The sequence below is a fragment of the Ornithorhynchus anatinus genome, chromosome 17 (assembly GCF_004115215.2).
Source record: "Ornithorhynchus anatinus isolate Pmale09 chromosome 17, mOrnAna1.pri.v4, whole genome shotgun sequence".
Lineage (NCBI taxonomy): Eukaryota > Metazoa > Chordata > Mammalia > Monotremata > Ornithorhynchidae > Ornithorhynchus > Ornithorhynchus anatinus.
Window position 1 is genome coordinate 2,976,603 of NC_041744.1, and position 15,114 is coordinate 2,991,716.

At 55.4% G+C, this 15,114-nt stretch overlaps 1 protein-coding gene across 4 annotated transcripts in view; it reads right to left on the minus strand.

Annotated features, from left to right (window-relative positions):
- ELN (elastin) overlaps positions 1–15,114 on the minus strand; it is a 48,545-nt gene that overhangs the window by 15,240 nt on the left and 18,191 nt on the right. For 3 of the 4 annotated variants that reach the window (XM_029082367.2, XM_029082365.2, XM_029082364.2), the window contains exons 5-19: positions 13,762–13,794; positions 12,393–12,494; positions 11,867–11,920; positions 11,688–11,750; positions 11,546–11,593; positions 11,063–11,134; positions 10,193–10,228; positions 9,853–9,924; positions 8,092–8,133; positions 6,640–6,702; positions 5,709–5,753; positions 2,885–2,962; positions 2,417–2,479; positions 1,132–1,239; positions 957–1,016 (exon numbers count right to left, since the gene is read on the minus strand). In XM_029082367.2, the coding sequence (XP_028938200.1) occupies positions 957–1,016; positions 1,132–1,239; positions 2,417–2,479; positions 2,885–2,962; positions 5,709–5,753; positions 6,640–6,702; positions 8,092–8,133; positions 9,853–9,924; positions 10,193–10,228; positions 11,063–11,134; positions 11,546–11,593; positions 11,688–11,750; positions 11,867–11,920; positions 12,393–12,494; positions 13,762–13,794 (939 nt within the window). The remainder of the gene's footprint in view (positions 1–956; positions 1,017–1,131; positions 1,240–2,416; positions 2,480–2,884; positions 2,963–5,708; positions 5,754–6,639; positions 6,703–8,091; positions 8,134–9,852; positions 9,925–10,192; positions 10,229–11,062; positions 11,135–11,545; positions 11,594–11,687; positions 11,751–11,866; positions 11,921–12,392; positions 12,495–13,761; positions 13,795–15,114) is intronic. The other variant, XM_029082366.2, reaches the window with a different exon arrangement.

A 15,114-nucleotide genomic window follows, 5' to 3' on the forward strand; every position in this document is an offset into this window, starting at 1 on the left:
GGGGCAGGGGCCGAAGGCCGGATAAATGCAGCGGATCGAGAAGGATCTGGTCGGAGATTCTGAGGGAGGTAACCCATGGGCTGCCTTGTCTCCGCCCACCCTGACCCCATACAGGAAAGAGGAGTAATGTTGGCTCTGACCCCGGCAGAGGAGGAGCCGGTGATTTCCGGACAAGCGTGGCCTAGTGGAAAAGAGCCCGGCCCTGGGAGTCAGAGGAGGTGGGTTCTGACCCGGGCTCCGCCAAATTCTTGCTGTCATTCAGTAGTATTTATTGAACGCTTACTATGTGCAGAGCACTGTACTAAGCGCTTGGAATGTACAGTTTGGCAACAGATAGAGACAATCCCTGCCCACTGACGGGCTGTGCAACCTTGGGCAAGTCACTTCAACTCTCTGCGCCTCAGTTCTCCTGTTCTCTCTCCAATTTAGACTGTGAAATGCAAGCGGGGCAGAGACTGTGTCCAAACTGAATCACTTGTATCTCCCCCATAGCATAGAACAGGGTTGACACATAGTAAGCGCTTAACGAATACCATGAAAAAAGAAAAAGATGGGGCGAGAAGGAGGGAGGAGGAAGTGAGCTCTAAGTGGCGTGTTGTGGGCTGCCCATGCTTAGGAGGACCTCCGGAGGGAGAGGGCCCTGGGGCACAAGACCGGTTGGCATTGTCTTTGGTCCAACTGCAGATTCCCCTGGGATCGTCCTGGTGCTGGGCCATGTGGATGGGTCAGGCACCCAAGAGGACAAAGTTGGGTGGCTGAGAGGGAGGCTGCCCTTCATTCATTCATTCAATCAAGAGTATTTATTGAGTGTTTACTGTGTGCAGAGCACTGGACTAAGCACGTACAATACAACAATAAACGGACACATTCCCTGCCCATAGCGAGCTTACTGTCTAGAGGGGTGGGAGCAGGGAGGCACCAGGGATGTGGGTGTGGTGGGGTGAGGGGTCACTCACCATACTTGGCCGCCTTGGCCGCCGCTTTGGCTGCTGCTGCTCCCGCTGGGGTTCCTACACCTGCATTGAGGTAGAGGTGGGGCCCGGGGTCAGGGGACGGACACCCCTTCCCGTGGGGGAAGGGGAGAGAACCCAGCCGGATCCCTCTCCTCACCACAGTCCCCTCACCACTCACCGCCTGGGACCCCTCCCACGCCGGGCACCAGGCCTCCGGGGACCCCTCCCACGCCGGGCACCAGGCCTCCGGGGACCCCTCCGAGACCTCCGACGCCACCCGCTGCTCCTGAGGGAGGGAACGAGGGTTAGATTCCACCTCTTTCCCGTCGGAACCGGGCAGAGACACATGAGGGAACGGGAGGGTGAGCGGAGAGCGTGGGGATTCAGTGTCCGTGGCTGGCAGGGCCCGTTGAAGGAAGTGGAGCTGAGGGGCGACACCCCGCAGGACCCCGAAATCCCCCGGGGTCTTGGGGAACGAAAACAGCGGGAAGAAAATGCCTGGCGATCGGCTTGCGAAGTGAGAAACGCTGAGGGACACAGCAGGGAGCTGGGGTCTAGCTAGCCCCCCTACTCCATTCCTCCTCGTAAGGGATTCCCCCCGTCCTCAAACCTTCCCCAATACATCCCAGTCCCCTCGGACAGACAAGGTGGGGAGTGAGGCCAAACGGTTCCCTTTGGAAAACAAAATATCCTCCATTTCCTGTTCCTTAAAAGCCAAAGCCCACATTATGGCCAAGGCCTGGTCTCCTCCCGCAGGCTTCTGGATTGGCCAGTGGGCGAGCGGGTGAGCAGTTTCAGCCCGGGGGAACCCTCTCCAAGAGGCAGTCAGCCAGTGAGCAAGGCAAGCAGTTTCAGCCCCGGGGGACCCTCTACGTTGGCAAAACCAGTGAGCGAGTGGGTGAGCAGTTTTGGTCCAGGGCAGGGGGAACCCTCTCCAAGAGGCAAAGCCAATGAGCAAGGAGGTGATGAGTTTCAGCGCGGGGGACCTTCTACAAGAGGCAAAGCCAGCGAGCGAGAGGGCGAGGAATTTCAGCCTGGGGGAACCCTCTCCAAGAGGCAAAGCCAGGGAGCAAGCGGGCAAGTACTTTCAGCCCAGGGAAACCCTCTCCAAGAGGCAAAGCCAGTGAATGAGATGGCGAGGAATTTCAGGCTGGGGGAACCCTCTCCAAGAGGCAAAGCCAGGGAGCGAACAGGCAAGGCCTCCAAGGAGGGGGAGGAGCGGTGGACCACGGTCACACTGATTTTGCAGATGTGGAAAAATGGAAAGATGAGAAGACTTGAGGCCCGAGGCTGGATGTGTAGGGGGAGGCGGGACCTGGAAGCAAGAGGCTTCAGGCGCCGCCAGCCGGGGGGCCCGGGAGGGGAGAGGGACACGGGGAACACGGTGGGGGATGGGGACAGAGCGAGAGGATTTGGGGCAGGGTTTCGGGTGCAGGCACGGGGAGGGGCCAGAGGTCACTCACCAAACTTGGCCGCCTTAGCTGCCGCCGCCGCCGCCGCCGCCGCTCCGGCCGGGGTTCCCACTCCTGGACAGACACGGGACGACGCGGTCAGAGGAGGGAACCGACTCCCCACGGGGAGGGGGAGAACCTACCGGTGGGTCGGTCAGTCAGTCAGTCGTATTTACTGAACGCTTACTGTGTTCAGAGCACCGTACTAAGCGTTTGGGAGAATACGATATAACAATAAACGGATACACCCCCCTGCCCGCAAAGAGCAAGCTGTCTAGAGGGGGAGGCAGACGTTAATATAAAGAAGTGAATTACGGATATGGAAGTGCTGTGGGGCTGGGAGGGGGGAGAAATGAAGGGAGAGAGTCAGGGAGACGCAGAAGGGAGTGGGAGAAGAGGAAAGGGGGGCTTAGACAGGGAAGGCCTCTTGGAGGAGATGGGCCTTGAATCCCGTCCCGCCCCACAGTTGACTACACTCACCTGGAATTCCACCGATTCCAGGGACCCCGGCACCTCCGACCCCAAAGCCAGGAAGAGCTCCAGCCCCCACCCCGGCACCTGGAAGAAAATCGGATTTATCAGTTCCGAGAGACCCCTGAAGGCGGGTCATGAGAGGTGTGGCCCCTACCCACCTGAGAAACTCATGATCCAAGGGGGAGAATGGGGGAGGTGCACACGGAGCTGTTTCTTATTATTAACAATTGTGATATTTGTTAAGCGCTTACTATGTACCAGGTACTGTACTAAGCACTGGGGTGGATACAAGGAAATCGGGTGGGTCACGGTCCCTGTCTTGCATGGGGCTCACAGTCTTAATCCCCATTTTACAATGAGGCAACTGAAGCACAGAGAAGTGAAGTGGCTTGCCCAAGGCCACACAGCAGATGAGTGAAAGACTGGGATTAGGGTGGGGTGAGAAATTCAAGGATAAGCCAAACCATGAGCCCCAGATGGGCCCGAGACGAGGTCTGACCTAATAACAACAACAATAATAATAATTGTGGTATTTGTTAAGTATTACTTGCCAGGCACTGTACTAAGCGCTGAGGTAGGTACAAACTAATCGGGTTGGACACAGACCCTGTCCCACATGGGGCTCACAGTCTTAATCCCCATTTTATAGATGAGCGAATTGAGGCCCAGAGAAGTGAAGTGACTTATCCAGGGTCCCACAGCAGACACGAGGAAGAGCCGGGATTACCTTTTGATTCCCAGGCCCATGCTCTATCCACTAGGCAGCGCTGTTGCCCTTTACTGATTGACTTTCATTCATTCATTCAATAGTATTTATTGAGCGCTTACTATGTGCAGAGCACTGTCCTAAGCGCTTGGGATGAACAAGTCGGCAACAGATAGAGACAGTCCCTGCCGTTTGACGGGCTTACAGTCTAATCGACTTGATTAACTTGTATCTACCATAGCGCTTAGCACAGTGCTGGGGCTCTAGGAAGCCCCAAACAGAAACCAAAGCGACGATTCTATGGCAAACAAAGAATCCCCGGGGGCGGCGGAGAGGCCGTGTGGGATGGGGAAAGTGGGAGCCGTTTGCCGACACCCTCCTGGACCAGCCCTCACCGGGCCTACCGGCCCCACGACGCCCGAACCATCTGGGAAAGCACTGAGGCAGTGCAGACCAATCTAGAGAGCCCCCCCGCAACCCAATCCACACGCCTCCCCCCGGGGTCCTAAAAATCTCTTTAGCTCTGCGTCTCCACCTTCCTTCAGAGACTTCTGTGTTTTCAGACTTCCCATTCTCAACTTCACAGCACACCGTCAAACCACAAACACCCGGGCCAAAGAGGCCTCTCTAGGAATGTGGCCTTTCCCTCCCTCCTCCCCGTTCCCAAACTGTGTAATCCAAGGAGGAGCCTCTGAGGGACTCTGTCTCCCCTCCTTCCCATTCCCCAACACACTCCGTCTCTCAGATCCCAGCTCCACCTCCCCCATCCCTCCCCCGGCCAGCCAGGAGAGGGAGGGTTCCTCTGGCCCTGCTGGGAAGAGGCCTTTTTCCTTCTGGGAAGCCGTGCCTCATTTTCCCAGGATCGGGGCGGCTCGGGGGTTCTGCGTGCCGAGGCGACCCGGCTCGCGTCCGGGCCAGAAGTGGAGATCGGCATCGGGAGTGGGAAACTTCCCAACCAGGAGCCCCAGGCCGTGGGGAGGCGGGGGAAGAGAGGGGCTGCCACGGGTTAAAGTGGAGATCGCTCAGCCGAAACAGGACGGAAAATCATAATGGATAATGATGAGGATTGTGGTGTCTGTTACGTGCTGACTCTGTGCCAGGCACTGTGCAGATGTAACATCATGGGATCAGACACAGTCCCTGTCCAACATGGGGCTCTCGGCCTAATAGGGAGGAGAGCAGGTATGTAATCCCCAGACGAAAGATGAAGAAACCGAGACGTGAAGAAGTCTGGTGATTTACCCGACGTCACACTGCTGGGGAGGCCCGGTATGGGGAAGATGTCATTTTGTTAAGGCAAAGGCGTGAGAAGCAGTGTGGTCTAGTGGATGGCGGGTGGGCCTGGAAATCCGAAGGACCTGGGTTCTGATCCCGAGTCCACCACTTCTCTGCTGTGTGCGCTTGGGTAAGTCACTTCACTTCTTTGTGCTTCAGTTACCTCATCTGTAAAATGGGGACTGAGACTGAGAGCCCTATGTGGGATACGGGCTGTGTTCAACCTGATTAGCTGTATCTACCCCGGGCCTTAGTACAGTGCCTGACACGTAGTAAGCGCTAAACAAATGCCATTAAAAAAAAGAAGCCTGAAAAACAGACAGGCAGATCGAGCTTGGCTTGACTGCTGGCCTGCTGTGTGATCCCAGGATAATCACTGAATCTCTCGGGGCCTCGGTGTCCTCGTCTGCAAAATGGGGAGAATACTCCACACAGGGTTGATGGGAGGAGAAAGCTAGATCATTAATCATCATCATGGGCCTGGGAGTCAGAAGACCTGGGTTCTAATCCCTGCTCCGCCATTTGTCTGCTGTGTGTCCTCGGGCAAATCACTTCGCTTCTCTGTGCCTCGGTTACCTCATCTATAGAATGGGGATGAAGACTGTGAGCCCCATGGGGGACATGGACTGGATCCAACCCGATTAGCTTCTATCTACCCCAGCGCTTAGTATAGTGCCTAGCACCTATTAAGTGCCTAAGAAATACCATGAAAAACGATGTAATCGCACACCCTCCGGACTTTAGAAACGTTATTAACATCACTATGTTGTTAAAGCTATTCTAGCACAGGGCCGTTTTCTGGTCTCCGGCCAGGGTTCCGAAGCAGCTCTGGGCCCAACGAGAACTCACCGTATTTCGCTGCCTTGGCAGCTGCCGCTGCTTGAGGCCCAACTCCTAAAGATGGGAAGAAGAAGATACCAAGCATCAGTGGGTGGAAATTTCCTCCCAAGGAGAGCCAGCCCTATCTAGCAGCCCCATAGTGGGGCATTGCTAAGCAAACTCATGTGAGTAGGTTTGGTTCCTGACAGAAATGAGGAATAGCAGGAGGAGCCAGGAAGTTTGGGTAGACCCACGGATGAGTGACTCATTCATTCATTATTCATATTAATTGAGTGCTTACTGTGTGCAGAGCACTGTATTAAGTGCTCGGGAGAGTACAATAATACAACAATAAACAGATTCTCCATCTTGGCTCATTGTAGGGAGAATAGGATGGAGGGAGGAGAGTTGGGGGTGGGGGTTGGTCTGTGGTGGGTCACTGAGGGGAGAGTCAGGGATGGAGAGGGGAGAGTCAGGGGTGTCAGATCATCCGCGCTGGGTTTCTGGGGGAGTCGGGGAGGGAAGGGAATTACGGGCGTTGGACGATCTATTGCCAGTCATGAGAGTGGGTCATCAGGAGGACAACCAGCACACAGTCCCTTCCAGTATCCTGGTGCCACTGCCCGAAACAGACTCCCGGGCTGGGTGATCCATGGGACCGAGCCAGGGTGGCGTCGTTCAGGGGATTGTGTTCCACACACCCACACGCATACCCACGGTACAAGGCAGACGCAAGTCCAGTGGGAAACGCCACCGTGCGAATGTGGTGCCACGTGGATGCCAGACTCCCCCGAATACGTGCCCCGTGAAGCGGCCCAGGACCCAGCCAAGCGCTCCGCATAACGCCCGCCCTAGCTTCCAGTGCTCAGCCCAACGCTCAACCCAGGGTCTAGCCCGTTCCAGTGCTCAGCTCAGCCTAGCGCCCCATTTTTGGCTGACGAGGAGGTACACGCCACCTTACCTGTCCCCGTCGGGTAGCCGGCTTTACCTGCTCCGGCCCCAGCCACACCTCCTGGCCCGTAACCTACAATCCCAGGAAAGAGCCCAAGGTCACTTGATCTGGCCAGCCCCTTCCACCATTCCAGCCAGGCCAGAGGGCAAAGGTAACGGGGGTGGGGGTGGGGGTGAGGGGGAGCCCCCTCTCCTCCCCACCCGAGTGTAGGGGTCAGAGTAATTATGGTAACTGTAGTACTTGTTAAGCACTTACTATGTGCCAAGCACTATTCTAAGCAGTGGGGTAGATAATAGTAATGATTACTATTATGGTATTCGTTACACACTATGTGACAAGCACTGTTCTAAGGGGCTGGGATAGATACAAGGTAATGAGGTTGGACACAGTCCCTGTCCCACATGGGGCTCACAGTCTTAACTCCCTTTTTACAGATGAGGAAACTGAGGCCCAGAGAAGTGAAGTGACTTGCCCAAAGTCACACAGCAGACAAATAGCAGAGCCGGCATTAGAACCCAAGTCCTCTGACTTCCAGGCCCGGGCTTTATCCACTATGCCATGATTTGTTCGTCCTCACGATTTGTTCTTCCTCCTTTTCCCACTAAAATGTCCCTGTACCTCCCATTTGATTTCAAGCCCTTCTGAGGGCAGGGTCTGGGCGTCTTCCCAGGCGATCGGTACAGTGCCTATTCCTTAGTGGGTGCTCAATTAATAGCAACAATAATAACTGTGGTATTGGTTAAGTGCTTATTATGTGCAAAATACTGAACTAAGCACTGTATTCTATACGAGATAATCAGGTCCCACATGGGGCTCACAATCTAAGTAGGAGGGAGCACAGGTATTGAACCCCCATTTTGCAGGTGAGGCCCAGAGAAGTGAAATGACTTGCCCAGGGTCATACAGCAGGCTAGTGGATTAAAACCAGGGTTCTCTGACTCCCAGGCCCGTGCTCTTTCCACTAGGCCATGTCACTTCTATAGTTACTGGTCACAACAACTAGAAGTAGCAAGACCTAGTGAACAGAGCACAGGTCTGAGAGTCAGAAGGACCTGGGTTCAAGTCCCAGCTCCGCCACTTGCCTGCTGTGTGACCTTGGGCAAGTCACTTCCCTTCTCTGGGCCTAAGTTCCCTCATCTGGAAAATGGGGATTAAGACTGTGAGCCCCATGTGGTGCATGGACTGTGTCCAACCTGGTCACCTTGTATCTACCTCAGCGTTTAGAACAGTGCTTGGCACATATTAAGCACTTAACAAATACCATTATCATTATTAAATGGACTGTGTCCAACCTGATTACCTTGTATCTACCTCAGCGCTTAGAACAGTGCCCGGCACAGTCGTTCATTTATTCAGTCGTATTTATTGAGCGCTTACTGTATGCGGAGCACTGTACTAAGTGCTTGGGAAGTAAGTGCTTAATAAAAAAACATTTAAAACACCCCAAAAAAGGAATCTTACCATAAGGCAACTTCCCAGTACTATATGGGAGTCCATAGCCACCTATGGGACGGAAAGAAGAGTGTTAGCTTCACTGATAGAGTGGAATTTCCTGTGGGCAGGGAATCTGTTTCGTGTTTCTAGTGTAATTTCCCCAATGCTTGGTTCTCAGTGGGTACCCGATAAATACCAATATTCTTACGATCCCCTTCTAGACTGTAAGCTCGCCGTGGGCAGTCTGTTGTACATAGCAAGCGCTCAGTAAATATCGATTGATTCTCCCTCAGGAGAGGAGCCGCTCCGTAACGGTCTGCCTCTGTGGGCTTCCGGCTTGCTCTCGTCTGCTCAGGGTAGATTCATTCAATTGAGCTCTTTATGTGTGCAGAGCACTGTACTAAGCCCTTGGGAAAGGACAATACAGCAATAAAGAGAGATAATCCCTGCCCACAACGAGCTCATAGTCTAGGGGGAAGATCAAGAAGGTGGTCTTGAGGACCAGCTGGGGTCTAGTATGTGGTATGGAAAGGGCCGGCTCTTAATAATAATGTCGGTATTTGTTTAGCGCTTACTATATGCAGAGCATTGTTCTAAGCGCTGGGGTAGATACGGGGTAATCAGGTTGTCCCACGTGAGGCTCACAGTCTTAATCCCCATTTTGCAGATGAGGTAACTGAGGCACAGAGAAGTTAAGTGACTTGCCCACAGTCACACAGCTGACAAGTGGCGGAGCTACCCTCCATCCCCTTCCAATACCTCATCTCTGATGTGTCCCCGGCCTAAACAGACACAAAACATCGCCGTGCACCTCATCCTCCTGATTTCTTTTTCCTCTTGTTCCCTCTGTCGGTACATAATTTACCTCTCCCTGTTTTCCCCATTTGATTGCAAGCCCTCTGAGGGCAGGGGTTATGCTTCTTCCCAGGCATTCGGTACAGTGCCTGGTCTTCAGTGGGTGCTCAATCAATAATGTCGACAGCCGGATTCCCAGAAACAAAAGTCGAAACGACCAGTGTGTGTCGTTTCCTTCCTCTCTTCTGCCACCCAACTCTATGAGAAGGCCCAGGCCCGTGATGCGATGGGCCCGGGGGCAGGGAGAACGGAGAATAACCCAGAGAAGTCTAAAATCATCGAATCTTGGTGATCCAAGTTCGCACCGGGGCCAACCGTGCCGTGGAAATTTATGGAAACTCTGCAGATTAGCAGATGCAGAGTAGAGAAATCTGTCGCCCGAGATGGAGGAGTGAGGCATGCCTCACTCCTCCCCAACAGCCCCATCTGCACCTGCCCCGTGCCCACCAGCCTGTGGCTAGAGTTGACCCAGGCTCAGGGCAGCCCACCCCTCCGCAGGGGAGTTGGGAGGGAGCTGGTGACTCTGAGCTAGGACTCCGGGGTCCCGGGTTCTGGAAGGAAGAGTTCATTCATTCCGAGGCCTTGTGCTTTCTGGGGGAGGAGAGGGGGTCTCGATCCGTGCCCAGCAGGGATGGGGGTTACTCCCCCTAAAACTACAAGTTCCACTTGGGACAGAGTCTGTGCACGATCTGCTGATCTTCTATCTATCCCCTGCGCTTAGTACAGTGTCCGGCACGTAGTAAGCGCTTAGCAAATACCACAGTTCCTTTTATTTTAGGGTCGGGGGCACAGCCTTTCCTGTGGCCACTGGACCTGGTTTCCTGGCCCTCATTTCTCCCCACCCCCAGGCACCCCACTCCCGCGACTCCCAGCACCGGGGGGCCGGACTCCGATTCACTGAGGCCAGGCTGGGCCCAGCCGGCTGGGACTCACCTGGGAGTTTGGGAGCCTTGATGGGGTACCCCAAAGGGACTCCAGGCTGCTGCCCGCCGAAAGGCCCGACCCCTGCCGGGACACCGAGAGGAGCTCGTTACGGGCTGGGAACGTGTCTGCTAATTCTGGTACTCTCCCAAGCGCTTAGTACAGTGCTCTGCACATAGTTAGCGCTCGATAAATACCACCGATGGCGGCGATGAGGAAAGATTCGTTCCCCGGAGCCTCTGCGTAGCCTGAGCATCCCGCTGCGGCCCACCCCTCAGCCACCACCCAACAGCCCCCCAGGGACGCCGAGACTTCCACGGCCCCCCAGGCCAGCGCCCCCAGTCTTTGTTACCTGGGATTCCCCCAAAAGCTCCTGCGCCACCGACTCCTGGAAACAAACAAACGAGAGCACTCAGCACGGGAAGGGGCCACAAATACCACAATTCCTATTATTTTCGGGTCTCGGGGGCAGCGAGGGGAAGCAGAGATGGCTGCCAGGGGTTACGGGAGGTTGAAACATCCAAGTTCCCCTCCTGAAACCCTCCCCACCTCCTCACCGTAAGTCAGCCCCCGCCCCAGACTGTAAGTTCCCCCTCTAGACTGTTAATTCCCCCAGTAGAATGTAAGCTCCCCCTCTAGACTTTAAGCTCGTTGTGGAAAGGGACTGTGTCTGTTATATGGTTATATTGTACTCTCCCAAGCACTTAGTACGCTGCTAAGCACTCAATAAATACGACTGAATGAATGAAGAGGGACTGGAAGATACGGCCATTGGCCCAGGCGCAGTGGCCAGTGGGCACAGCGGTCTTGGAGTGGAGGCCTGGAAGGTCAACGCAGGGCCAAGAGAGGATGGGGAGAAAAGGCCTGGTGTTTTGTTTTGTTTTTTAATAGTATTTGGTAAGCACTTACTATGTGCCAGGCACTGCTCTAAGTACTGGGGTAGAATCAAGCTAGTCAGGTTGAACACAGTCTCTGTCCTGCAAGGGGCTTACAGTCTTAATCCCCATTTTATAGATGAGGGAACTGAGGTCCAGAGAAGTTAAGTGACTTGCCCAGGGTCACAGAGGAGACAGGTGGCCGAGCCAGGATTAGAACACAGGTCCTTCTGACTCCCCGGCTTGGGCTCTATCCACTAGACCACACTGCTTGTAGTGCCAGGCAAGGCCCGTGCCCCGCAACGCCCTCCTGTGCTCCTCGGTGTAGGCTGTGGCTGGGTACCTACCTGGGGCTTTGGGTTTCACTCCTGCGCCCGTTGGCACGCCGGGTAGGACGCCGACCCCAGGGAAGCGGGTACCTGCACCAATCAGCGGCGGGAGTCAGGGTGGCAGAAATCCTGCTTGCCACCCCCACTTCAGGCCCTCCCTTGGGGGCAATGCCAGCTGGAGGCCCTGCAAGCCGAACTCAGGGGTCCCAAGGGTCACCTAGACTAGATGGGGTGAGTCCCTAGGAACCGCCCGGTGCCCACAGGTTCCACCACCATGAGGTCCACCCTGGTACCAAGGTGAAGGATGAGGACAGACTGGGTGGGACTTGCCCTCAGAGCACACTGTCCTGGCAGAAGATGGGGTCAGTTAGGAAGGGCAGTCAGGGGGTGGGCAGGGGAGATGGCCAGCGACCGGAGAGGAGACAGAGGGGTCAGAGGAAGTGGGAAGAATTTCTGCTCATTTCCTGGGATAGCCAAATCGATGCCCTCACCCCCACTTACCTGCCCCTGGAAGAACTCCACCAGGATACACACCTGGAAGGCCCACACCTGCAGCAAACAAGACGCAGCTGTGGTGAGGATGGGGGAGAGACCCCCCCCAACACCGCCCAATGTCCCCACCCCTCCCGGCATTCACACCTACCTGGCACTTTCCCGGGTTTGCCGGCAGCACCCACACCTACGCCCGGCTGGGGCACCACGGCACCTGGCAGAGAGCACAGGGAGAGAAGAGGCCCCGTTAGAGCCTCCAGACGGAGGTCCAGCCTGACTACTCCGGGACCCTTCCCAGAATCTCCCCGCCCACTGATGGGGACGACTTACCTGTGGTAACGCCTCCAACCCCTCCGACCCCTCCGACCCCGCCAACTCCAGCACCTGGTGGGTCAAAGCAGAGGGTCAATCCAATGCGGCCTCATCGAGGAAACAGAGCGCCGTCCGTGATCCCTCCCGTCCCGTGGATACCCCTCCCCCCACCCCAGAGCAGCTGCCCTTTTCCCTCTCCCCTCGGGGCGGCCGAAACCCCCGGGCTGTAACTTGCTTGGATGCCGAGAGTTCTTAGCTTTGTCCCATGACCCAATTCAGCTGAACGTTACAGTCCCGGAGTTTTTCCATGCCTACGTGGGAATTCCTGCCCAAACCCTCGTGTCTGTCCCGCTGGCTCCTTCCCCACCAACTCCCTAGGCTGGAGGGATTCTTCTGGGAACATCCAATGAGCCCCAAACTGTGACTAATCTGGACGGGCCAGGGAAACAAGAGGGGGAGCCCCAGGCCGGGAATCCAAGGCCAGAGCGGCTCTCCGAGAGGGTGAGGGTCGGGGTCACCGGAGGGACCGGATGGGGTCACTTACCAGGCTTGGGCGGTTTAAAGCCCGCTCCGAGTCCAAGGCCACCTGGGTAGACACCCCCTGGGTACAGCCCGCCTGGGAACGCCCCAGGCTGAACCCCGACTCCTAGGGAGAGGAAACACAGTCCTGACCATCCTGAGGGTGGCGGGGAAGACTAGCCCTCCGGTAACCTGCTCCCCTGAGCCCGTGGGGCAGGAGTTTCCCAACCTCTCCCAACTTCTCCCAGCTCCCAGGTCTCCCTGTAATCCAACCGGGGCAGGGGCCGCCTTGGGGAGGGTCGGGCAGGGGAGGAGCTATGTGGCATCATTTGACTATCGGACAGAAAGCTCGGAAAGGCTGTAGAGGGAGGGTGAGTTCCAGCCCCGGGCTTTTCCGAGGACAGTCTGACCACCATCAGGCCTTGGCCTCTCCTCAGGCCCTGCCTGGGGGCACCATGGGGGGCTTGGACTATCTGGAGAATCTAGGAGAGATTGAGGAATCAGGGGAGGGAGAGGGCAGAGTCAGAGGTGTAGGATGGTCCATGCTGGGTCACTGGGGGACAGTCAGAGATGCAGAAGAAAGAGTCAGAAGACAGAGGTGATCCATCCCTAACCACGAGGGATGGATCATGGATGGACCATGAAGCAGCGTGGCCTAGTGGCTAGAGCCCAGGCCTGGGAGTCTGAGGACCTGGGTTCTAATCCCTACTCTGCCACTTGTCCGCTATTTGACCCTGGACAAGTCACTTCACTTCTCTGAACCCTCATCTGGAAAATGGGGATTAAGATTGTGAGCCCTATGTGGAACAGGGTTTGGGTCCAACCCAATTCCCATGCATAATAATAATAACGATGGCATTTGTTAAGTGCTTAGTATGTGCCAGGCCCGCTAAGCACTGGGGTGAATACAAGCAAATCGGGTTGATTCTAACCCAGTGCTTAGTATGGTACCTGGCACATAGTAAGCTTAACAAATAACATTATTTTTACATTATTATTATTGTCATTATCGTTACGGGGGCAGGAGGACAACCGGCACACCATTCCTCCCAGCATCCCCGTGTCTTGCCGGAGACGGTGACCTAGGCCAGAGGGCCGTGGGGCTGTCGCTCTCATCTCCCACAGAACTCCCTCTCCGAGACCCGGAGATTCAACATTTTCATTTTATGTCCAGGACTGGTGGCCAGCCACGATTTCCCAGCAGTCTGAGAGGGGACAGCCTCTCAGGGCCCGAGCACAGGCGACTTATCGCTGGAGGACCCCAAGTCCAGAGAACAGACTGGGCACCACCCCCACCCCACCCGGGGTGCTGGGGTAGGGTCACGGTCCCCGGAGATGCCTCCAGCAAGGCCCGAAACGCCCCCCGACATCACCCGCCGGAAGCTTCCACTCACCTCCGGGCCCGAATCCTCCGATCCCTCCGACGCCTGAAGAATGATAAAACGGGGTTCAGTATGGGATCAAATCTGGGGGGAGCTCAGCCCCTCTCCCCATCCTTTCATTCATTCATTTATTCATTCGATTCAATTGTATTTATTGAGTGCGTACTCTGTGCAGAACACTGTACTAAGTGTTTGGGAGAGTTCAATGCAACAATAAAAAGAGACAGTCCCTGCCCACAGTGACTTTATGTACATATTTATTATTCTATTTATTTAATTAATGAGGTGTATATATCTATAATTCTATTTCTTTATGTTCTGTTGTCTGTTTCCCCCCTTCTAGACTGTGAGCCCATTGGGTAGGGATTGTCTTTATTCGTTGCCAAACTGTACTTTTCAAGCGCTTAGTACAGTGCTCTGCACGCAGTAAGTGCTCAATAAATATGATTGAATGAATGAATGACCTTATAGTCTAGAGGGCCACCCCAGAATGGGGGAATGTGCCCAAACCAACACCCCCACAATGCCCCATTGCCATCCTGGTGATCTCATTTCTCCGCTGAAGATTTGGGGATCAGATGAGGGCTGTCAATGATGGTGGTATCTGTTAAGCGCTTCCTTTGTGCCGACCACCTTACTAAGGACTGGGATAGATAAAAGATAAACGGGTCGGACACAATCCCTGTCTCTCATCGGGCTCGAAGGGAGAACGGATACTGAATCTCCATTTTACAGTTGAGGAAACTGAGGCATAGACCACTTGGGATTTTGGCTCCGCACTCGCTCCTGCACCCCAACTTCACCGACAAACCCCCTTCCCCTCGACCCCCATCCTAAGCTCCATCCTCTATCAATCGATAATACCGACGCAACGTTTCCTCCGTGCAGAGTCCTGTAACGGCACAGGGCCCCACATACAGTAAGTGCTGTACTGAGCGCAGTGCGCTGAGTGCAGAGGACTGTACTGAGTGCTTGGGAGAGTGCCGTTTGAATCATTGGACTCGAGGCCTGCCCTCAGAGTGTTTGCAATCTGGCGGGACCTCCCTACTCCGGATTACTCAGTCCGGGGGGGGGGCCGTCGCCCCCACCCCCTGCAGCTTTGCCGGCCCCCTCCCTCCCCGGTCTCTCGCGTGGCGCTGCGAGGCTCCAGGAGTCGGCGGCCATCGGATTGAAGCTGAAATGTTTATGAGGGTGGACCGAGGCCCTGGCTCCTTCCGAGTTTTTCCCTTCCAACATCTGCAGCTAATCACTCCTCCCGCTCCCCTCCAGGCAAAATTCCTCGGCCTCTGGCTCACGAGGCACTTCAGGTTGTGAGTTCACAACTGCCCGGCGGTGATAGAAGGGGAGTTTGTTTCCAATTACGGG